The sequence below is a fragment of the Gopherus evgoodei genome, chromosome 9 (genome assembly GCF_007399415.2).
Source record: "Gopherus evgoodei ecotype Sinaloan lineage chromosome 9, rGopEvg1_v1.p, whole genome shotgun sequence".
In the NCBI taxonomy this organism is placed as follows: Eukaryota; Metazoa; Chordata; order Testudines; family Testudinidae; genus Gopherus; species Gopherus evgoodei.
In genome coordinates, this window is record NC_044330.1 from 24138473 (window position 1) to 24162457 (window position 23985).

Below are 23985 nucleotides of genomic sequence, written 5' to 3' on the forward strand. Positions count from 1 at the left end.
CACACATCTCACGTTCTTGTCTGACTAGAGCGCTCATCAGCACCCACTATCTTCCTTCCAGCTCCAGAATCAGACTGGAAAAAGAGTAGGTGGTGATAATCACTCAGGCTCTGCCCACAGCACCAGCTCCACCCACAACACTACTCATGACCTGTTCCCACCACATTACGTCTTCTTTCCTGACCATGACCCGTGGGACAAGAGCCCCAGTATTCACTCCTGGCCAACAAGAGCAACAGTAATCACCACCAGATGGCTCTCTCTCCTACACTGGAAGGCTGTGCACTGGCTCCCCACTGCCGTCTCATGTTCTGCAACAGCTGCTTGCAGTAGCTTAGGAGCGGTGGCCATTCACAACTGACATTGGGAGAAGGAGGTAAAGCAAGATGTCAGTGGTCTCAGAGAGGTAACAATACAGCAGCGGTTCTCAGGACCCCAAAGTGGGTCACAACCCCATTTTAAATGGGGTCACCAGGGTTGGCTTAGAGTCGCTGGGGCCCAGAACCAGAGCCTGAGCCCGAGCCCCACCACCCAGGACTAAAGCCAGAGGCCTTCAACCCTAGGAGGCAGGGCTAAGTTACAGGCTCGCTGCCCGAGGCTGAAGCCCTTGGGCTCTGCTCCCCCAACCCCTGCCTAGGGGCCAGGCTTCAGTCCCCCTTTCTGGGGTGTCATAAACAGATAGTTAGGGGTTAATGTCTCTTTTACCTGTAAAGAGTTAACAAGCTCAATGAACCTGACTGACACCTGACCAAAGGACCAATCAGGGGACAAGATACTTTCAAATCTTGGTGGAGGGAAGTCTTTGTTTGTGCTGTTTGTTTTGTTCTTTGTTCGCTCCTGGGGCTAAGAGGGACCAGATGTGCAACCAGATCTGTCTCCATTCTTTCTAAAACAGTCTCTCATGTTCATAATAGTAAGTACTAGCTAGAAAAGGCGGATTAGTTTTATGTTTGTTTTCTTAATTTGCAAATGTGTATTTTGCTGGATGGATATTTTACCTCTGTTTGCTGTAACTTGTTTCTTAGGCTAGGGGGGAGAGAGTCCCTCTAGTTTATATAAGCTGAAGACCCTGTAAACATTTTCCATCTTGATTTTACAGAGATAGCTTTTAATTAAAGAAAGAAAAAATAAAAATTTTCTTTTTTTAAGAACCTGATTGATTTTTTTCCTTGTTTAAGACTGAAGGGGATTGGGTCTGAACTCACCAGGGAGTGGTGGGGGGAAAGAAGGGAGGGAAAGGTTAATTCCTCTCTGTTTTAAGATTCAAGGAGTTTGGATCACAGAGAAAGTCTGGGAGGGGGAAAGGAGGGGGACTGGTTAATTTCTCTTTGTTTTAAGACCCAAGGGGTTTGGGGGACAGGAAGTGTACCAAAACACTATATTTTTGGTTGGTGGCAGCTCTATCAGATCTAAGATAGGAATTAAGCTTAGAAGGGTACATGCAGGTCCCCACTATCTGGATGCTAAAGTTCAAAGTGGGAATAATACCTTGACATGGGGTCATTAGTAATTTTTGTCATCAGAAGAGGGTTGCGGTGCAATGCAGTACAGTATAGGAACATACTAGCCCAATTCAAGTCCTGTCCAGCTCTTAGTTAAAATAATTTTCCAAAAATCTTTTCAATTTCTGTGCTAGTAATCCAAGCTAATCCCTTGAAGACAAGTTACATGTCTTCAAGTCACCAGGGCTCAATGAAATACATCCTAGAATACTCAAAGAGCTGACTGAGAAGGTATCTGAATCATTAGTGATTATCTTCAAGAAGTCATGGAAGACAAGAAAGATTCCCGAGGAAAGGAAAAGGGCAAATATAGTGCCAATCTATAAAATGGGAAATAAGACAACCTGGGCAATTACAGATGAGTCAGCCTAATTTCATTACCTGGAAAGATAATGGAGCAAATAATTAAGCAATTTGTGAAAACCCATAAGATAATGTGATAAGTAATAGCTTTCATTGACAGGGTAACAAGTCTTGTGGATAGGGAGAAGCAGTAGATGTGGTATATCTTGACTTTAGTAGGTTTGAGATACTATCTTGCATAACCTTCTCATAAGTAAACTAGGGAAATACAACCTAGATGAAGCTCCTGTAAGGTGGATCCATAACTGGTTGGAAAACCATTCCAAGAGAGTAGTTATCAGTCATTCACAGTCAAGTTGGAAGGGCATCTCAAGTGGGGTCCCATGGGGATCAGTTCTGAGTCCAGTTCTGTTCAATATTTTCACAGTGATTTAAATAATGGCATAGAGAGTACACTTATAAAGTCTACAGATGATACCAAGCTGGGATGAGTTGGAAGATGGGATTAAAATTCAAAATGATTGGGACAAACTGGAGAAATAGTCTAAAGTAAATAGGATGAAATTCAATAAGGACAAATGCAAAGTACTCCACTTAGGAAGGAACAATTAATGGCACACATACAAAATGGGAAATGACTGCCTAGGAAGGAGTACTACAAAAAGGGGTGTAGAGGTCATAGTGGATCACAAACTAAATATGAGTCAACAGTGTAACACTACTACCAAAAAAAGCAAACATCATTCTGGGATGTATTAGCAGAAGTGTAGTAAGCAAAACACGAGAAGTAATTCTTCCACTCTACTCTGCACTGATTAGGCCTCAACTAGAGTACTGCGTTCAGTTCTGGGCACCACATTTCAGGAAATGTGGACATACTGGAGAAAGTCCAGAGAAGAGCAACAAAAATGACTGAAGGTCTAGAAAACAGGACCTATAAGGGAAAATAGAAAGAATTGGGTTTGTTTAGTCTGAAGAAGAGAAGACTGAAGGGGGACATTATATCAGTTTTCAAGTACGTAAAAGGTTATTACAAGGAGGAGGAAGAAAAATTGTTCTTCTTAACCTCCAAGGACAAGACAAGAAGCAATGGGCTTAAATAGCAGTAAGGTCAGTTTAGGTTGGACATTAGGAAAAACTTCCTAACTGTTAGGGTGGTTAAACACTGGAATAAGTTGCCTAGAGAGGTTGTAGAATCTCCATCACTGGAGATTTTTTAAGAGCAGGTTAGACAAACACTGGTCAGATATAGCCGAGGCCCTAGATAATACTTAGTCCTGCCATGAGTGCAGGGGACTGGACTAGAACTAGATGATCTCTCAAGGTCCCTTCCAGTCCTACAATTCTATGATTTAGCCCCTACCTTTTCCCCCTAAAAATCCTTAATATCTACAAAATGTAAATACTTCCTCTTTACACCATCTTCTCTTGTGCATTGAGACCCTGAAATTCTCTGTCAAAAAGAGGAAAATAAAGTAGTCATGAGAGCTCAGGTTTGATTCCTGGTGCACAATGACTGGATTACACAATTTTACCAAATTTCAGCAACACCTATATGAAGCTGGAGAAACTTAATACTGACATGACCAAAAAATATAAAATTAGAGGTGAACTTTATGGGTAATATTTTCCATTAAAAAAACATCAAAACCCTATGCACTTCAATTCATTACATTACGTTCATTTCTCACCGTGCTCAATTATTGTGTTTATCTCCCTTTCAAGAACTCAAATGGAGGATAGCAAAATAGCAGAGAAAGATGTTCCTTCCTCAAGCGCTCAGAACTGGTACCCACACTCGATAAAGTATGAAATATTTGACAGAGAAGAGGATATGCAGGATAAAGCTTTCAAGAAACAAAGCAAAAAGGTTACGTGTATTTCATGAGCCTAGTTGATGTCTTATTCAACAAAAAATAGTGTTTGTTACAGCAAGTGTCACATCACATGATGCTTATATATGGTACTGTAAAGCAAACAGGTCATCTTAGGAACATAGCTTGTCATGAGAACGTATGTACTTTTAAATGGAGACAAGGAAGTCTAATAGTTACTATATTCTGAATCAGATGTGGTTAAATACACACACACATTCCCCAGCCACCCAACTCCCTTTTTAACCTCACTCTGGCCCCACATTGCAACAACCTCATCCAGGTCTGAGATGGAGTGTGAATGTGACTCTCACTAGAACTGCTCCAAATTTTAGTTAGGAACACAGAGAGGGAAGTCATCTAAAAAACACAAAGAGAAATACACAGGGCTGGGTGAGCTGCCTCTTCAGACTCCCAACCCAGAAAACCAAAGACATTTTAACTCCAGTCCTCCATGTTCCACTGCCAGGACATCAACAAGAATTATTTTTAAGCTAATAGCAATTGTCTTTGTGCACCTTTTGTTACTGCTATAGAAATTCAGCAGATGGCAGTTAGTTGTGTTTTGCTGAGAAATCCTTTGCATAAATTCACCTTAGGATACAAGATGCTTACATGACCAGAAGGTTCTCTTTTATTGAAGCCTTCAACACATTTCTGATGTCAGCTTCTAATGTTCTTTGGTTACAATCTGCCAACTTCCCTCCTCACCTTTGCAGAATCCTTGCTCTCTTTCTTCCACTCACAACTCCACATTTTGTTCCAAGTGAAGGGAGTGATGCAGACAGCCTCTATACACCTACAAGGAACTGGTAAGGTGTACTAAACAACTGCTCAGGTCACTTTGCTTTTGCATTGCATCCCTTCTTTCCCACTCCTTATTCAGTTTACTTACATGGTAAAATCAGGTTCCTTATCTGACATCAAAAGTATCACATGCATCACAGGCTCTCTATGAATAAATATTCACTTTAGCCTTCAGCATCTAGTTTTTGAATCAGATGTAAAATATGCATTGACTCACGAACAAAAGTTAATGACAGCCAGCTCTGGAATTATGGTAGCCGTATGAGATACTCACAGGGGAGTCTTATTCAGCAATGACCTCAGCACTACAAATCCTTAAGCCACTGGATTTCAGGCGCACAAATAGATTTTGAGAAGGGAAAGTAGCAATGGGGTATGAAAAATGTTACACTACTGTATTATAACTACCATTAGCACCAATGAATAAGGAAGACTTGACAGAACTCTGGTGCTACTAACAGCTTTCTAGTCACAGAATTGCAAAATAGCAGCAGTTGCAGAAAGGCACCGGTGACAGAAAAAGAAAGGAGTGGGGAAAGAAAAATGCTATCAGAAAGAGATAAAAAGAGCTGCAAAGCCCTGGTGGGTATCTACTGTTAGCAGTTTCTAATTTCTTTGTTAAAATGTTACATAATTCTACTAGACACCTTACCATTAATATACTGTATGATTGTTCATCATTTAGCCAATTTGAGCACATCTTAACTGACAGAACTTGGCTGATTATTTTAGATAACTGTTATAACTTTGAAACGGAAAGGAAATTCAGAGTACAAAATCCAGAATGAGAAAATAACTTTAGTGTATAATTAGAAGGCCAGATCCTGCAGTCCTCCAACTCAACCAGAGAACATACGAGTAGACCCATGGATTACATATGCATTCAAACTCTATAAGCTGTTATTGGGGATTGAACCTGAACCTTTAAGCATGAAGAGCACAACCCCCCATTACCACCTGAGCACAACTCCATTAGCAGTAAGTAGCAGGCAGCTCATGATCACAGCCGAGCCCCTAAATCAGTGGTCCTCAATGCAGTGCCCGTGGGTGCCATGGCGCCCGCCGCAGCATTTACGTGCGCCCACCTAGTGCCCAGCAGGGGAGAGACGCTGCAGCCCTGCACCTGTCAGGGACAGAGAACTCCAGGGCCCGCAGGTTCCTGCGGCTTCTCTCCAGCTTCTCCAGGGCTGCAGGCTTAGTTCTCTGTCCCTGGCAGGGGTGGGTCTGTGGCTTCTCTCCGGTTTCGAAGCCGGAGAGAAGCCGGGGCCCTGTCCCTGGCAGGGACAGAGACCTCTAGGGCTGCAGGCTGCGGGCACCAGTGTTCTCGGTCCCTGGCAGGCACGGGACAGCAACTTAAGCCGGAGAGAAGCCACAGCCCCACGCCTGCCGGGGACAGAGAACTCTGGGGCTGCAGGCACCGAAGTTCTCTGTCCCCGGCAGGCGTGGGACCTGCCTAGTGCCCAGCAGGGGAGAGAAGCCAGGGCCCCGCGCCTGCTGGGGACAGAGTACTCCAGGGCTGTAGGCTGCAGGTGCCGGTGTTCCTGGTCCCTAGCAGGCATGGGGCTGCAGCTTCTCTCCTGTTTCTCTGGGGCTGCAGGCTGAGGGCACCGGTGTTCTCTGTCCCCGGCAGGCGCTGGGCCGTGGCTTCTCTCTGGGGACAGAGAACTCTGGGGCTGCAGGCTTCGGGCATCAGTGTTCTCGGTCCCTGGCAGGTGCAGGGCCACAGCTTAAGCCAGAGAGAAGCCACAGCCCCGCACCTGCCGGGGACAGAGAACTCCGGGGCTGCAGGCTTCATTCTATGTTGAAGTAAGAATAATAAATATATTTGGACCAGCAGTTCAACTATGTTTTACTTTTTTAAAATAAATGAGATGAAAACTGTTTATGATATTTATTTTGTAAAATCTCCTTAATTTTTCTTACAGGTAGATTAAAAAAAACCAAATTCACATGGTAAGGTGAAAGAATAATTGCCGAATAATGTAATTAATACTTTTTACATGTAAAATTACCCTTTTTATCTTATGGATTCATATGTTATGTAATATTAAATATGTTTTTCGTATTATTTAATGTACAAATACAAAATAAGCCTTGAAAAATTGTTGGCACCCGCCACACTCTTCTGAAAACATGAATGTGCTACTAGCCACAAAAAGGTTGGGGACCACTGCCCTAAATGATCCTATACTGCATTATATAAAGTATACACCAAATTTCACAACAAGGAAAAAACAAAGAAACTACATTAAAACACTTCCACAAAATTAAGTTTATAATGGAAATTCCAGCAGATTCTGCTTTAAAGCTGTTGTGTAACTATTTTTAAAAAATTAAGTGCTAAATATCTCCAAATAAAGTAGGTACAAAGAGGCAAGCAGTGTAACTGATTCTAAATATTACCTTCTGTCCATTTTAAATACCCCAAGGAAGTCAGACCACCCAGCTTTTGTTCTGCAGCATAGTCCCTGCACGCACACACACACAATGTGTTATCACGGAAAACAAAGTCCAGCTATCTGGGTAAAGTCAATTGTGTTTCTGAATAATCTTGCAAAGTTTTACAATGTTCTGTATGTTTTTTGCTATTTTATTCAGCATATACTTTTAATCCTTGCAAGGGAAAGAAAAAAAAACAGTAATTGACATAACTCCTCCCCAGAAATTAGCCTGTTCCACGGTTAACGGTAGCTGTAACATCACAGCATGGTGCATACTAGGAAAACAAAGTGGCGTAGCCAGTGTGACCTCATGAGCTTGAAAGCTTACAAGTAAATGTGCTAAATGTCCTTCTCCCTTTGCAGTTTAGGGTACTTCTCATACCTATTTACTTAAAAACACGCTTGAGGTTAGTAATTAAAACTGAACTACAGCAATGCTTCCAAAATTATGTAAAAATTAGACTGTTGTAAACACCATACATTTCATAAATAAGTAACATTTTGTACCATGGGACTAACTATCAAAAGCTCAAATCATTTAATCCAGCGTTTCCCAAACTTCAGACGCTGCTTGTGTAGGGAAAGCCCCTGGCAGGCCGGGCTGGTTTGTTTACCTGCTGTGTCCGCAGGTCTGGCCGATCGTGGCTCCCACTGGCCGCAGTTCGCTGCTCTAGGCCAACGGGAACTGCTGGAAGCGGTGGCCAGTACGCCCCTCAACCCGCGCCGCTTCCAACAGCTCTGTAAATTACTGTGTAGCTCCTATATTCTCTAAAATTCAATATCTGGCTTACTAAATATACTTCCATTTGCACCCTATGCTTTTGCCATTTAATTATTTTAAATCCAATTTTTTGTAAACTTTGAGCCGAATCAGCAAACATTTATGCACAAGTATTCCCACTGAGTTCAATAGCTGCTATTGTCATTGCCTGATTCTTGTCAAAGTCCATTTGGAGAACCAGTCAAGCTGCTTAAATAACCAAAATGCTACTACACATGTTCCGAAGAAACAAGTATCCAGACAACAGTTATAATGCACATATGAACAATGATGGTGAAAAAACTGCTCATTTCTTTAGCCACATTTAGAAAACAATTCTCCTAATTAGGTATATTTAAAACTAAAACCACCACTTAAATACTTCATACAAAAATTCAGAACTGGGTGCCTTACCTGTCTGGTAGTTATCATTCAGTAACAGGATATAGGCCAAAAAAATTCAATAGAGAGTGACTAGAACAATGATGTTGATAGCCATTGATAATGAACAGATTTTTTCGGAGAATACATATTTAAATAAGATTAGGAAACTTTTTTTTTTAAGTTACAAAAAAAATTAAAGCATGCTATAATACTTTTTGAAACCTTCTACTCCCAGAGTTAACACATGGATACACTTTTAGAACATGGTCAGTTTTTTTTCATAACAATTCTGTTTGTTAGTATCAAAAACCCCTATTAGTCACAATCAAATTTACCAAAAAAGCTATAGCTTTCCACACCACATATGTCTGCAAATCTTGGTTTTATATACATCTGAACATGAAACATCAAAAATTTGCATCGACTTTAAACCCTCTCTTTTTGAGAGGGCCACAGATGGGAGAGAAATGAAAAGTAATTAGGGCTGGTCTATGATAAGCCAATAATACACAGACTTTACATAAAACCACTATATGCCTGGTTCACAAAAAAACACCTATCTGTGAACAGGCAAGGAATTTTCAGATTGTTACAGTTAAGCCAGTCTAAGGCTTATTTTTAGCTGTCCTTTGCATCTGACCAGCCAAATGCACAGTATGTACTTCATCTTCTCATCTAAGGCCATGTCTGCACTTACCGGGGATAGACGCTGCTGTGATAGATGCAGCGGGAGTCGATATAGTGGGTCTAAGACCCACTAAATCAACCACAGAGCACTCTCCGGTTGACTCCAGAACTCCACCAAAATGAGAGCAGCGCGGTGTAGATACTGCAGCAAGTCGACTTAAGCAACATTGATTCACATAGCTGGAGTAGCATAATTTAGGTCGACTTACCACGGTAGTGTAGACAAGGCCTAAGTGTTCCCCAATTTGAATTTTTAAGTTACAGAGAATTTGAAATGACATGCCAGTTTGATGGCTAGCGTATCCCAAACTCCAATATCTATCTGGAGACTAAGGATACCTGGCAAAGTCCACCAGACATAACCACTACACACATGGCTTGTATAAGATATAACCACTGAAGAATAAGCTAATTTCACATGGTGAGATAGGAAAAAGATCAAAAATGGAATTCTGTAGTCCCAAAGAAAAAAAAAAACAACAACTGTCCATTAATAAGAATAAGGCTCTATTTATAATGCTGTAGAGGCCCTTTTGTAAGTAAAGCTCTCTCAATCCAAAAGAATTTCCCCTTTTACTTTAAGTTTACAAAAAGGGAATCTTGATCTTTACTAACATTGATTTTAAAAGGTTCCTTCCTTCTGTCTTAAAGATTTGGTTTCTCTAAAATGTTTTATATTGAATTTCACAGGCTATCAGTACTTCAGGATGATGATGTTAGAAGTTTTATTTTCAGAAGTCAGTTTTTTTGTCAAATTAATTATATGACAAACTGATGTATTAAATTCTCTTTTTTTTTTTTTTTTTTTTTTACTTTTAAAGAAAAAGCACAACTATATTCACTTAAAAGGCCTTGATTTTATGTCAATGGTTTAAAAAATGGCCAAAGCAGCATATATTCAAAGAGCAGATAGCTATCTTCTAGCTTCCAATACAACTTCTTAGAATTCTCTCTCTATGACATATTATAGCTTAGTCATAGATTTTAGCTAAATTCTATTTATCAAAATATGTTTTAGAATGTTTCATTTGAAATCTAAAATATTAATCTGGTTTTAGAACATTTTAAACAATCAGCAACAAATCATTTAATAATTTAAAATGAATCTATGATAATAGCATTTTTTAGTAAAAGTATGAGGGGAAATAGATTAAAAAACCAAAAACATGACTATTTGATTATTACTTCTTCCTGGGGGGAGGGAATGCAGGAGAAAATGAAAATCATACCTTCTTGTTCTGCTCTTTGATCTTGATCTCTGAGACCTATAGGATTTTCCTCGGCCCCCTGATCGACTACGACTGCGTTTTCTTTTGGATCCATATGAAGAGCTACTGCTCGATCGATGTCTGCGTCTGAAAAAACAATGTGTTATAGCACACTCCTGCTTTTAAAAAACACCTATCAATGTTAGTTTAAAAAGGACACTCAAATAATCTATTATTTTTATTAAAACAGCACCTAGAGGCCCTAATGAAGATCAGGGTCCCATTGTGCTAGGCATGGTACGTACAAATAGTAAGAGACAGTTCTTTCCCTACAGACCTTACACTCTAAGTAGGCAAGATAGACAAAAGAGTGGGAGGAGAAACAGAGGCACAGACAGGTGAAGTGTCTTGCCCAAGGTCATGAAACAAGTCAATGACAAGGCCAGGAACAGAAAATAGTCCAGAGCCCAATTTACAGGATCGCATTGATTCTTTGTGGCCTCTACATACAAAATATAAAGTTAAACTCACATTTAGGACTACATCCCATACAGGATCGATGTAGGTCTAAGGATCAACTGCATGGAATATGTTGCATGATCAGGGACTAAGGTTGCAATGGTAAAAATAAAATTCAAGACATATAAAGTTGTGTTTCCCACAGCCACACTGCACATAGTTTTTCAGCCATATTGCCTTTATGCAGTATTTTCTATCCTGTTCTTGTTATATGCATAACTTAATATATTTATGTTATCTTAACTTTTGTAATGGGTAAGCTTAATTTTACATTTATGTATGCTTTTTGAATTTCCATATACTGATATTTTTAAAATGCACATTAATATTATAATTTCAATTATCACAATTACAACTTGAAGTTTCCTCCTCAGTGAGGAATGGAGTAGAGAAGGATGGAATTCACTTGTTATTTATTTCAGTTTATAAAAATGCATCTTTCCAATGCGCTGGGTACATATTTAACATATGAGAAAACTCTTAGAAAAGCAATAATAAATAGAAATTACTCCCAAAACAAGGATCCTCACAAATCCCCACATTTCAAAACATAAAACTCTTATAACCTCCACTAAGATACTCTTCCTTCCCAATCCAAATCCTGGGAGAAGAGGTGAGATTTGTTTTGGAAACTGTATAAGGGAAACAAATGTCAGAGTAGAGAACCCCTTATTCAGATGACCCTCCACCTCATAATTAACCTGGTGACTGTTACACCCCTCAATTGAGCTACCATATTGTGCACTAGTTGATGTACGAGTAGTATTAATATGTACCCCATATAGAAGCATTGCTATAATCCAGTCTCTAGATGACAGAGACACATATCACTGTGGACGTGCACCTTTCCAAAAGAAGAAAGGTTACTTCCTGTCCAAGTGTGGATATTAAAAAACAAACATCACTCTCTGGGCCACATCTTGTATCTGGAAATCGAGAAGTGAATAGGGATTTGATTTTGTCACAGTAAAATTATGCATAATTTACAGCACAGTCATGATAAAATAACAGATAATTTTGTGTTATGGTAACTGCAACTTGTGGACGCAACTGCCGCGCATTAAGAATTCGATGTCATCCTCTTAAAAACAGGTTTAGATCAACACGAACAAACTATTAGTCCAGCTGTTCTCAAACTGTGGGTCAGGACCCCAAAGTGGGTCGCAACCCCATTTTAATGGGGTTCCCAGGTCTAGCTTAGACTTGCTTGGGCCCAGGGCCAAAGCCCAAGCTCAAGGGCTTCAGCCCTGGGCAGCAGAGCTAAGTTTACAGGCCCCCTGCCTGGGGCTGAAACCCTTGGGCTTCAGCTTTGGTACCCCAGCCAGGGCAGTGAGGCTTTCGCTTTGCCCTTCCTTCCCCTCGGGGTGGCAGGGCTTAAGCGGGCTCAGGCTTTGGTCCCCCTTTCTGGGGTCCTGTAGTAATTTTTGTTGTCAGAAGAAGGTCGTGGTGCAATGAAGTTTGAGAACCCCTGTATTAATCGGTGCTCAAATTGCCCTGGGATACGAGAGGGCCTCTCCTCCACCTGTTCCCCCTTCCACTTTGACTCCTTCACCTTATCCCACCGACCCTTCTCCACAGTGCAGAACTCCTAAATGGGACAGGACTGGGTCTTCGCCCCTCACTCATGCCCCAGGTCCCTTGTGGTGACAGCTCCAGTTATCTGCCTTTTTTCCCCCGTGGCAGGTCCCCAAGTCCTCAATTCCCATTCCCGCAATCTTTGACCCATCTCTTGTCCTACTAGCCTCTCGCCGAGACCTGTTGCCCAGGTTCAACATTTCACTGATGGATCCCAGGCTCTGAGGTGCTTCTCTGGAGAAAAGTCTCTTCATCCTGGCAGGAAGCAAGAGGTGCTGCCTGGTGCCCTGGCCAGTTGTTTGGTGGAGACTGGTTCAAACCACCCATGTGAGTTCCCAACCTGACCATTCCTCCTCTGGTGATGGGGTGCGGAGAGAAACTGGGCAAGCTCAGAGGAGAGTGGGCTGTGGGAGGTCAAGAACCAGGGAACCTACAAGGAGGAAGCAAGACAGAGAATGGCAGTGGTCACCACATGGGACCCAGGGATGAGAGGGGCAAAGACCCAACCTTGCCCCATCTAGGAACTCTGCACTAGGGAGAGGAGTGTGGGGGATGCGTTACAATGGAAGGAGAGGACAGAGAGGGGTTTGACACAGGGGTAGGCAAGACTGGAGCAGAGGAGCTATGGGGTATTGAATAAGTGCAGAAGGCTGAAGGGAGGCAGCTTAAAGGCGAGGTGAAAAGTAGAAATGGTGTAAGGGGTAATGGCAGTTAGAAGAGATGCTGTGGTGGGTGCAAAAGGAGAGTTATGAGTAAGGGAGGAGGCAGAGGCATAAGTTGGGGGTTAACTGGTAAGGGAGGAGGCAGCAATTAGTGGTGGAGAGGATGCATAGCAAAAGGTAAGGCATAGGGGAGGAGATAACTGATCAAAGCAAAGTAATGAACTGCTTACGTACAGCCTACTGTCACTCGGTAACAGTTTGTTCATTTGCTTTGATCAGCTGCCACACATTAACAGTTTGTTAGTTCACTTTGATCTAGTCCCATTACAAAGAAGATTATATCAAAGCGAACTAACAAACTGTTAATGCGCGGCAGCAGGGCCCATATAAATGGTTCTGTACAGTGGTGAGCTTTCACAATAGAGCTGAAATAAATGGCAAAATTCACAGGTTCTCTGACGAACTGTGATCATGGTGACAGAATTACATCCCTACAAATAAGGAATCAAATGGATCCATAAACAAGGGCAGACTCCTCCACAGAAACACCAACATCTCCACTATTTCTTCCAGTCACTTCTCCTAATTTATCCACATAACCACAATCTTTTATGGCTGATTGAGTTACAGTCAGCTGACCTTCATCCAAGCCCTAAACCCAGCAAGACATTGTGTCAACCAGTGAACTACAAACAGCTGGATCCAATGAAATACAGACATGTAAAGCTGTGTGTGTTCTCTGCCTACTGGAGACATCACAACCCATATAACCTCAACCTTTTCTTCTCTCAGTGACATCACGTAGGCTTAAAAGAAGTGAGCACAAGAACAGAATCTTGGTAATATACAAGGGTCCTATGGCCTGATAAGCCATTACCAAATATTGTGTTCTGCAAGAGAAGAGAGTCTGGCATCTATCTTTGCCTGGGTTCACAGTTGTTTCTCCTAAACTTCATGGTCAGTAATATCAAAGACAGCTGGGGAAAAAAAAAAAATCAACAGGGACAAACGATTTTCCTCAGTTGCCAACAACAGAACCACTGGTGATTGAACCAGTACAGTCTCACTATTGTATTTATATGTATTTACAGAGCACTGATCAGGATAGCCATTTATTACTGCACAAAAATTTTAAAAAAAATAGCAAAGACTGCTTAGCGGGCAGTCAGCAGAGCTTTTAAATTAGAGTTAGTCCTATTTGAAGAGCTTTTGCTTTTGAATATGCTATTTAGTTTCCTTCCATCCTGGTTCTCTGAAGAATGCCATGGTGAAGGTGTGTCTTGCATAACTATCAACTTCTACCTGTACTTTATCAACTTCTATCCTCTGCTCTTTACTAGCATAGAGTATCTCCTTTAATAAATCCTCCTCTAATAGATAATGTCTCTGTCGGAATGTGCTTCCATGCACCTGTTGACTTTCCCCCAGACCTTAGTTTAAAAACTCCTCTACAACCTTTTTAATTTTACATACCAGCAACCTATTTCTGTTTTGGTTCAGGTGGAGCCCATCCTTCTGTACAGGCTCCTCCTTTCCCAAAAGGTTCCTCAGTTCTTAATAAGCCTAAATCCTTCCTCTCAAAACTATTGTCTAATCCATGCATACAGACCCTACAGTTCTGCCTGTCTAACTGGCGTGCACATGGAACTGAAAGCATTTCGGAGAACACTACCATCCAGGACTTTAATCTCTTACCTAACAGCCTATATCTGGCCTCCAGAACCTCTCTCCAACCTTTCCTACTCCTCTTATTGACCGCTGATATTCGATTTTTAAGGGTCATGCTCGATTCATCCCCGACCCTGAGGCGTAATACCATCTTAACTGTCAGGCGCAAATGCCCTAAACAGAGAGTGAGGCAAAACTTGATAGCCAGATCCTCAAAGCAAACAAACACTTTGGTCTTTTCTGGATTCAATTGAAGTAAGCTGGTCTTCATCCAGACTCCAATCTCCCTCAAGCTCTGTTTTATCTGTGAGATATCCATATCTGCACTAAACGAAAGAGATTCACAAAGCTGCATATCATCAGCATATTTTTGGCATTGAAGCCCATGTCATCTTGCTATGCCCCCTAAGGGCTCTATGTAGATGCTAAGCAGGAGCAGAAAAAACAACTAGGCCTAAAGGATTCCACATGTCTAGGCTTATGGGGAAATGCGGGACTTGCCCATCATGATTTATGACTGATTAGAAAAGAATAAAACTAGACAAGTGCACTTTTTTACTCATGTCACAAAATGTTAAGTGATTCAGCAGCAACTTCTGGTTACGTCAAATGTAGCAGTACAAGATGAGTATTCTTCGACTAGTCTCACCTTCATTATCTAAAACTTGGCTTCATCGGTGCAACAAACACAATCTTGGTTCTCTGCCCATCTGAAGCCAGATTAAGAGCATCCAGGATTTTTGGGAGATTAGGTGCTGCTGGAGTAGTTTGATACCACCTTCTTGGTCATCATGCCCAGCAAAGAGAGGTTTTACATCAAGCAGAAGCTAGCAGAGGTATTGGAATGAAGTGTTTGTTTCTTGAGGATAGACTAAACTATTGAATGTTTTCCCACATCACAAAAGGATAAAAATTATAGCAGAAAACTAACCTTTAAAATAAGTGTAAATATTAATTGAAAAATTCACTCAAACCTTGCCATTTTAAAAGTCTACTTTCCTCCATCATGCTCGTGGATGGTTAGATTCACATAGTTGTGTATGACTGGCTGAATGAAATTACTTATGCTGAAATCAGTGCATGAACTATTAGACCTCTCTTTCTCAAAAAAAAAAAAAAATCCAAATTCAGAGTTTAAAATTCTGATGCGGTCTGATGGCAGGTGTTCGTTTAAACAGAAAAGTTACTTTAAACTTAGTTACAAACATCACTGCTGTGAATGTTTGTAACTAAGCAGAAAAACAACAGTATCATGCAAGACTCAGATAATTTTGCTACGAAAGCCCAAAACAGATGTTTGACAGATTTTGCATGACAATTACCCAGAACATGCACTGTATCCAAATATTCTTAGCCTTGCTGCATAACTGAAGCTGCCCCACCTACAGACAAAAGTAACACCAAGTGAAGTATTATAAATTCACCTTTTTTCATAAGAATGTGAACGGGACTGGAGATCTCGAGACCGTGATCTTGACCTTGACTTCCGTCCTGATTTCTTACGGCTGTATGTTCTACTGTCTGAAGAACTACTTGAAGATGAACGTCTACGGTGTTTCTTTTTTCTTTTGTTTCTGTTTTCTTCTTCAGTATCTGAGGAACGACGTCCCATTTTTACAAGCTATTTAAAAACAGGAAAAAAGTTATAAAATTCAGACTGCAGTGTGCATTTATTTTTATAATACTGTAGCTTGTACAAGTTACTACATGGTGGTGATGGGCAGCCAGAGAATGGAAAAAACCTACCCCTTTAAGTTCCTAGTTGCATAGCCATTTTCCACAAGAGAGATCAGCAGTCTTATGTTTGTAAATCAACAGATTAAAATGAGTTATTTTATCAGCATTTTAGATTTAAAACATATTATGGTATTAAATTTGTTACAAACTGCAAAGTACCTTTACAAGCCAATTAACTTTTTGACTGGGATTATGGTAAAAATTGGTTTCTACACCAGATCTTTAATATGTTTCTAGTCATTTTCTGTTGTACTCTGATACTAGTTTTTCAGTACCCACTGTGTTAGGGTATACGGTGTTAGGATACATACACGTACATCTCTAAAATCAGAGACCTCGTTTGAAGAACATTCTTAGCTAACACTGTATAATTGTTTACTTGTTTAATTTACAATTGTGCAAAGGAGGATATAGTAATGCAAACTTTATGATCTGAATAACGCTAGCCTATCGATTTCTAGTAATGTAATTACTGTTCATGTAAATATTTGTTGACTGTATATTCGAGTCACTAGCATTCCTATTGTCAATGAAAAATATGAAAAGGAAGTTCCTCTAGAAACAATAGGTTATATTATCAGAGGATGGAAGCTCTTTTATAGTTAGGCTGATTGAGGTGTTCACTTCAAAACCACACAACTTTAAATGGTTTTACTCTAAAACCAGAGCTATAAATATTAAACTTTAGACATGTTTCTTGATCCCCAAGGTGTTTACTTGGATAAAGTTTCACATTTATACATTTGGCTAAGGCTGTAAAAAATTGCCATTCATTTAACTGCTGGGGAGACAATCCTCTTTTCTTTGTTTGGAACTCATAAGAAACCCATTTTTATTGCTGTCACATCATAATTAAAGAAATATTATGCCTATAGAATTTTTCAGGCTGTAAAAACGGATAATGCTTTAAATCCTTTTTTGTTCCAGTATCACCATTCCCACCCACTCAATATACTAAGAATTCCCCCCTCAGACAACTGGCACTTAATATAGGTAATAAATGGAGATATACCAATCTCCTAGAACTGGAAGGGACCTTGAAAGGTCATTGAACCCAGCCCCCTGCCTTCACTAGCAGGACCAAGTACTGATTTTGCCCCAGATCCCTAGGTGGCCCCCTCAAGGACTGAACTCACAACCCTGGATCTAGCAGGCCAATGCTCAAACCACTGAGCTATCCCTCCCCCCAGCCTTCTTCCCAAGAATGTGCAATTATTTAGGGGCTCTCTAGCTACATCTACGTTAGGAAATTGGGATCCATAATTCTCCATTAATAGCAATGGTGGAAGCTGTAGAGTAGAAAGGGCTGAAGCATTTTTAACCACAATATCATCTAACCCAGTGGTTCCCAAACTGGGGTTCAGGAACCCCAAGGGGTTCACAAAATGTTTCAGGGGGTTCTCGGGAAAAAAATCCCTAATGGCGGACAGAGCTGTCCCCAGGAACTCTGGGCAGCACGGGGCCAGCAGCATGGAGCCCCAGGACTTCCAAGAGCTAAGCAGATCAAAGCACGTATATATCACACTGAGGAGATGTAAACTTCAAGACTCCTTATAAAACATGGAAAGGGAAGTGAATATTTTTTGCTGTTTTTAAAATTAAAAATAGGCAGCTAGTATTATTTTTAAAATTATTATGAAGAAGTTTAAGCTTTGTTGTAATGTGCATTGTTTGCCTGGACGGCTCAAGATCTGAATGCTTGTGTAGGAGGAACTCTTTGAGTTGGCTTCTTAAATACCCTCATGCTGTTTCACATCTGATTCTCCTTGATGAAACATTGGAGCCTTGTCTTATAACAGGCTTATTCAAAGTGATACAAGCTACAAAAGTGAGACCTTGGAAGAGTGTTGCCATTTTCATAATGTAATAAAAATACTGTAATGATAAATAATAATAAATAGTGTGTAATAAGCATGTCATAAAGAACAAAATTTTATATTTCCAAGATCATTGCATCAGGTAAAGGAGAAAACCCCTGGAAATATTCATTTTTAGGAGGGGGTTCGCAAGACTTGACATTTTAGTGAAAAGGGTTCACAGGTTGCTAAAGTTTGAGAACCGCTAATCTAACTTTAACCAATCGGGAAGATTTGCAGGTCCTAATTTTCCTAGTATTGCCCTTTGCATTCCACTAGTTTGTTCCTGGCACCCAGCCTTTGCCCCTCCTCGCTCCTTTCAATCACCTAAAGGGCATAACCCTGTCTACAGTAAAGGAGCAGAAAAATGGAACCAAAAGGAACTTCTCAATTACGGTCATTTAAAGCAGTGCTTCCCAAACCATGAGTTGTGACTCCTGGGTGAAGCCATGAGTGTTTGGGAAGAAAACTGAATCTATATGCTGGTTTGGGGGTTTCCACACCCCTAATTAATAGACTATTAAACTAGGTTTAAAAATCACCTGTGTCTTATCTATGGCTTTGCATCTTATGCTGCTGCTGCCTAGGCAAGACGTTTCTAGAGTTAGACTTTTTAAAAGAACAGAATGAAAGTTACCAAAATGCTGTTAAAAACAAAATACTCATTCATTTGTCTGGATTGTACTCCTATTTTGATGAATACTTTCCTGGAGCTGAACATGAATCTCCAGATACCGATTGGATTTGAACCTCATTCTTAACAAGAGTTGATTCTATTCCAAGCTTAAGTATCTCAGCTCATAAAAATCTCTTCGAATCTTCAAATGATCATACACTGAAGACCAAGTTTTCAAATCTAACAAACCAGTAATTTGCAGATTTCTGTTAACGGGGAGTACAAGGAACTTAGTGATAAAGATATGAAATTGCTGCTTCCATTTGCTGAGAGTCTGGGCTTTCAGCAATGATTTCTGTGAAAACTAAATTTAGAAGTAATTTACACCTGGAAGATGACTTTTTTATAGAGTACTATCAGAAATTTAGCCACACATTGCACAACTATGCAGTTCAAAACAGGCCCATTCTTCTCACTAAGATCTTAGGCCATGTCTGAACATGACCAAAAAAATCCATATTTTCAAATTATAGTTTATTTAAATGGGATTAGACAGGATTATACAATTAAAACAGACTGTATGTAGTTGGCTGAAGTTGCAATACCATCCAAACCCTAGTGTCCCTCTTGCATGTCGCGTTCTGACTCTTGCATGTCATGCCCTGAGTCAGAAAAAGAAACAGTATTTGGTTGTGGGGAGCTACCAATTTCTGAAATATCTGTAATGGACCTGCAAGTACTAAAAGTCTAAGAGCCAAATCCTGCAAGGTGCTCAGCAACTACCAGTGGCTTCAATCTTCAACACATTGCAGGACTAAACCTTTAGTCAGCTCACTCTTAGCAAGTCACTTTTGAAACACATGCAGTTTCCAACGGTAAGTACCCACCAAAAAACAACAGCACCTCATACTGCCAAAATACCTTTATGTGGCAATTTCTGAAGTAAAAAGTGCTACTTTGAGTGAATTATTAAAGCAATTTATTCCATACTGAATTTGACTTCTTGAGTAAGTTCAAAATAAGTACTGAAGCAATATTTTAGGATCCAATTTTTATCTCATTTAAACAAACATTACTTCATTTACAATTCTGTAGATTAAAAGTTCATGACAGCAAGATTAAGGAAATATAGCACAGGGAAGCACTGAATACAAGAGACTCATTTCTAATGAGATATTCACTACTTGATATGTATATTGTTCTGACTCATGATATTACACTTCAACATATACATCATCCCCTGATTCACTTTTTTTTAAAAATGCACTTTTTTATTAAAAACCTAAAATTGCATCTAGACGTATATCAAGCTAATGAAGCAGACTACATAAACAACTGGCAACACTATTAATTCGTAAAATCAATTATGTAGTTTCCCACTAACATTTTTGGAGGAAAAATAAATTTTCCTGAGCAAGCTAAAAATCTAACCAAGATATACTCTTCGATTCCGTTAAAAATGCTTTACAATGGGTGGCACCATACCTTATTTACTGCACATTATTATTCAAAACCTGCTCTGAAGGCATAATTAATAATTTCCTCATAGGCTTTTCTATAGCACTCATGATTATAATATCCAAGTGCTTCACAAACATTTCTGCAAGATGAGAGAGAATTATCCCCACAGAGATTGAGGTCAGAAGTATCCGTTAATTCTGGGTGCCCAATTTGAGACACCAAAGGACCCTTCTTCAGAGTACTTAGCATTACATACCGCATCATATGTTCAAAGCACAGCTCCTCTTGACATCAGTAGTAGCTGTGAGCGTTAAACACTTGTACAAATCAGACCCCAATGTCTTAAGTAAGGCATCCAAAATATGAGGAACATAATTAGTGACCACCTGAGAAAAGTGGTTTAAGTGACTTCCCTAAGCATCATACAGGAACTCTGTGGCACAGGAAGGGATAGAATCCAGTTCTCCAGGGCAGATTTCTACTGCCTTCACTGCAAAATCATCTTCTCTCTTCCTGCAGTCCCTGCCTTATTCACCACACATCTTCCAAGGCTCCTTCACAAAAGCCATAGACACAGGTGTGAACCTAGCACAGTTCATGAATTTCCCTACACCTGTACTTTCTGGGACATGATGGAGACCCTGACACACATCTACACAGAGCGCATCAGGCCACAGCCCCTCTTCTAACTTCTCCAGAATCTCTTAATGAGTCTCTGGCTGCACACCCTGATCCTGGCACACCCATCCGTGGCCCCTCAGCCACAAGACCTCCTCCCCAAACTCTTCCTGACATTGGCCAACATGACCATCCGTCACTCCAGGAGGAGGAAGCTGTACAGGGGCATGCTCTGCAATTGTGGGGCCTACGTCCAGCCGCTGGTCTGTTCACACTTCCAGAAAGAATTCCTCGGGACAGTGTCCACTGACTTCTTAGACACCAAATGAAATTTGACACCATATTGATATCCACACCACTCATCAGGAGGAATAAAGCCTTTGATTAAATCCACTGCACAGACCTCTGTCACTTGAGCTAATGAAGTAACTGTTAGCAGTAGTAGATTTCATCCCCCTCTACTGCTCCATATAGAGGATGATGAGACACACACTTTGCCAGTGGGTTTCACAGATATTTGCTCACAGCAGAGGAATGAGGAGACTCAAGAACTTTGGGTTCCATTCCAGTGTCTGGGAAGGAGAGTGTTCTAGCTGGCACAGACTTCTGCCCATTTGCCCCAGGCTTGACCCCTTCTGCCCTGTCTCCTCTAACCTGTCCCTGGTACCAATCCTGTCTCTTCCCTGTCTAATCCCAGGCCCAGTCTACTAGCCTGCCCAGTATGCACTCCTCAAACTTCTCATCCCACTCCCAATCTCACCCCTTCAGACTCCTCATCCAAGTCCCAACCTGTCCCACCACTTCCAATCTCCTAGCTGACTCTAGCCACTCACTGCAGCAGTGTTCCCCATCAACGCTTGGATTTCTGCATGGAATAAATTCTGCTTCAAAGACTGAATTCCTGACAAATCACTCCTCTTGCTGAAAATGAGCATTCACAGAGGGACTCAAAGAATGACAGTATGCCTCCTGTTGGAGCAGTGCTGACAGAAGACAAGACAGTCACAAAAAGTCGGACAGAGGCCCGTGCCAGACAGCTCCTATGTCTAAAGATCTGAGTGTGTCCTTTTACATTAATCCACTTAATCTGTAGCATTTGGAGACTTCTCCCTGTCCACAGCCTGCAAAAACTACTCAGAGGGCAAAGATTTCATTTAAAAAAAAAATTTGAAGTGAACCTCATAAAACTGTTCGTAAGGAGAGAAACACAGGAGGCAACAATCTGGACCACTTTTGCCATTATATGATTAACAATCAATGTAAACTGTGCTGGTGGTCTCAATCCACTTTCCACATTACTACCAGACAAGCACCTACACCATAAATACCAACACAGCCACCATAACTGGCAATCTCAGCAAAGACGCCCAAGGTCACCCAGCAGATCAATGGCACAGCCTGGAATTGAACTCCTGAGTGCCCATCCAGTGCCCTACGGCCCAGGTAATCTGCCTCTACAAAATGCTTCAGTCAGTACTACTGTCAATTACATAAAATTCATTATAAAGCCTGTTTTTCCATATTGCAAACCAGTTATTTCAAGATATTAAAGACACACATAATAATTACTGCATATTGCCTTACCTTGGAAGGTCCTAGGTAATCTACATTTGTTTCAATAACTTTACCACTTTGATTGGGCCTGCCCGCTGATTTAGATTGTGAAAAAATAACTAGTTTCACATTAAAGTTACAGGTTACTTTCATTCATCTCAATCTCAGACTGCAACTTCTATTATTTCTTATGGGACTTCCTAAAGTAACGCCACATACCTTGTTTACTCATCAGATAATACACCAAAATTCTCTGTGCTACTGTGCTGACCTAGTATAAAAGTTCTACAAGTACACTTAATATGGAAACTTATTTATTTTAATGTTAGCTATCCACCATCTTACTAGACAGCTAGTGTATTCCAAAATATTTTTCCATAGCTGGAAGATGTAAATAACATCCATAAAAGCACCTAATTTGAACAGAGAATTAAAATATGTAAAACACAAGATGTGTAGTATTAGCCACAGCACACAATATGGATGGAAACAGAATAATAAAAGGAAACAGAATGTAGCTATAAATTGTCTTTTCTATACCAGGTATCTCAAGTCATTTAAAGGGTCTTATCCCACTTTCAATTAAGAAAATGAGAATTATGCCACTGATGTCAATGAGAGCAGGATATATGCAAAGAAGCTAGAGCTGTTTAATAATAGTAATGAAATTCCTGGGGAGGAAGAGCACCCACTATATGTAACATTCAACAACAGTATCTACATGTCTGAACTCGAATAGAGCCATGGAAGCTTAGCACTTGAGACACCTTGACACAGATTTTTCACAAATTGTACATCCAACAACTGAGGAATTCAAAAATAAAATCAGAGGCTGCTTTTGAATATGTTGGTCCAACTATTTCCCTCTCCCCTGATGACACCGTAAAAAACCCACACAAAAAAGAAGGGAAACTAACCAACTACACAGAGGAAGCAGCAAAACTGACAATACGCTAAGTGCAGCCAAATGTACAAACAGGAAAAAATAGAGAACATATTCTAATTTATTTCATTTATATTGATTTAAGACATTTCCTGTAACAGTAATAAGTAAAATAAAAATTTCAGTCAAAAGTGTAATCTTTAAATTGACGTGTCCCTTTCAACTTGATGATGTGGACCAGGGTAGCCAACCTGTAGCTCTGGAGCCACATGCGGCTCTTTAGAAGTTAATATGCAGCTCCTTGTATAGGAACCAACTCCAGGGATGGAGCTACAGGTGCCAACTTTCCAGTGTGCCGGGGGTGCTCACTGCTCAACCCTTTGCTCTGCCACAGGCCCTGCCCTCACTCCAACCCTTCCCACCCCCTCCTCTGAACCTTCTGTGCCCTCACCACCACGCCCCCAGCCTCCTGTATGCCACGAAACAACTGATCAGGAGGGAGGCGCTGATTGGGGAGGCTGCCGGTGGGTGGGAGGCACTGGGAAGAGGGGAGGAGCTGATGGGGGACTGCTGACGTATTACTGTGGCTCTTTGGCAATATACATTGGTACATTCTGGCTCCTTCTCAGGCTCAGCTTGGCCACCCCTGATGTGAACCAAAATGGATCAACATGAACTAATGTGGGAGTAAAGGAAATATTCAAGGGTAGTTGATGTGGTCTGATCAAAAGATAAGAAGATAAATGCTGCCAGCAAAATGTAGACAAAATAGGGGAGCACTTTACAGCAGGATACAACAGGAGCAGGCCCTATTTCCCTAAAAAAAAATTATCCCATTTACTGGGACGTAAGTAGGGGCAAAAGATGCGG

General features: G+C 40.7%; 1 protein-coding gene across 1 annotated transcript in view; it reads right to left on the reverse strand.

The window, feature by feature from the left end:
• The window catches only part of RSRC1 (arginine and serine rich coiled-coil 1), a 349528-nt gene that overhangs the window by 324901 nt on the left and 642 nt on the right, over positions 1 to 23985 (reverse strand). The window contains exons 2-3 of the mRNA XM_030574477.1: positions 15815 to 16011; positions 9988 to 10113 (exon numbers count right to left, since the gene is read on the reverse strand). Of these exons, the coding sequence (XP_030430337.1) occupies positions 9988 to 10113; positions 15815 to 16002 (314 nt within the window). The 5' untranslated portion in view covers positions 16003 to 16011. The remainder of the gene's footprint in view (positions 1 to 9987; positions 10114 to 15814; positions 16012 to 23985) is intronic.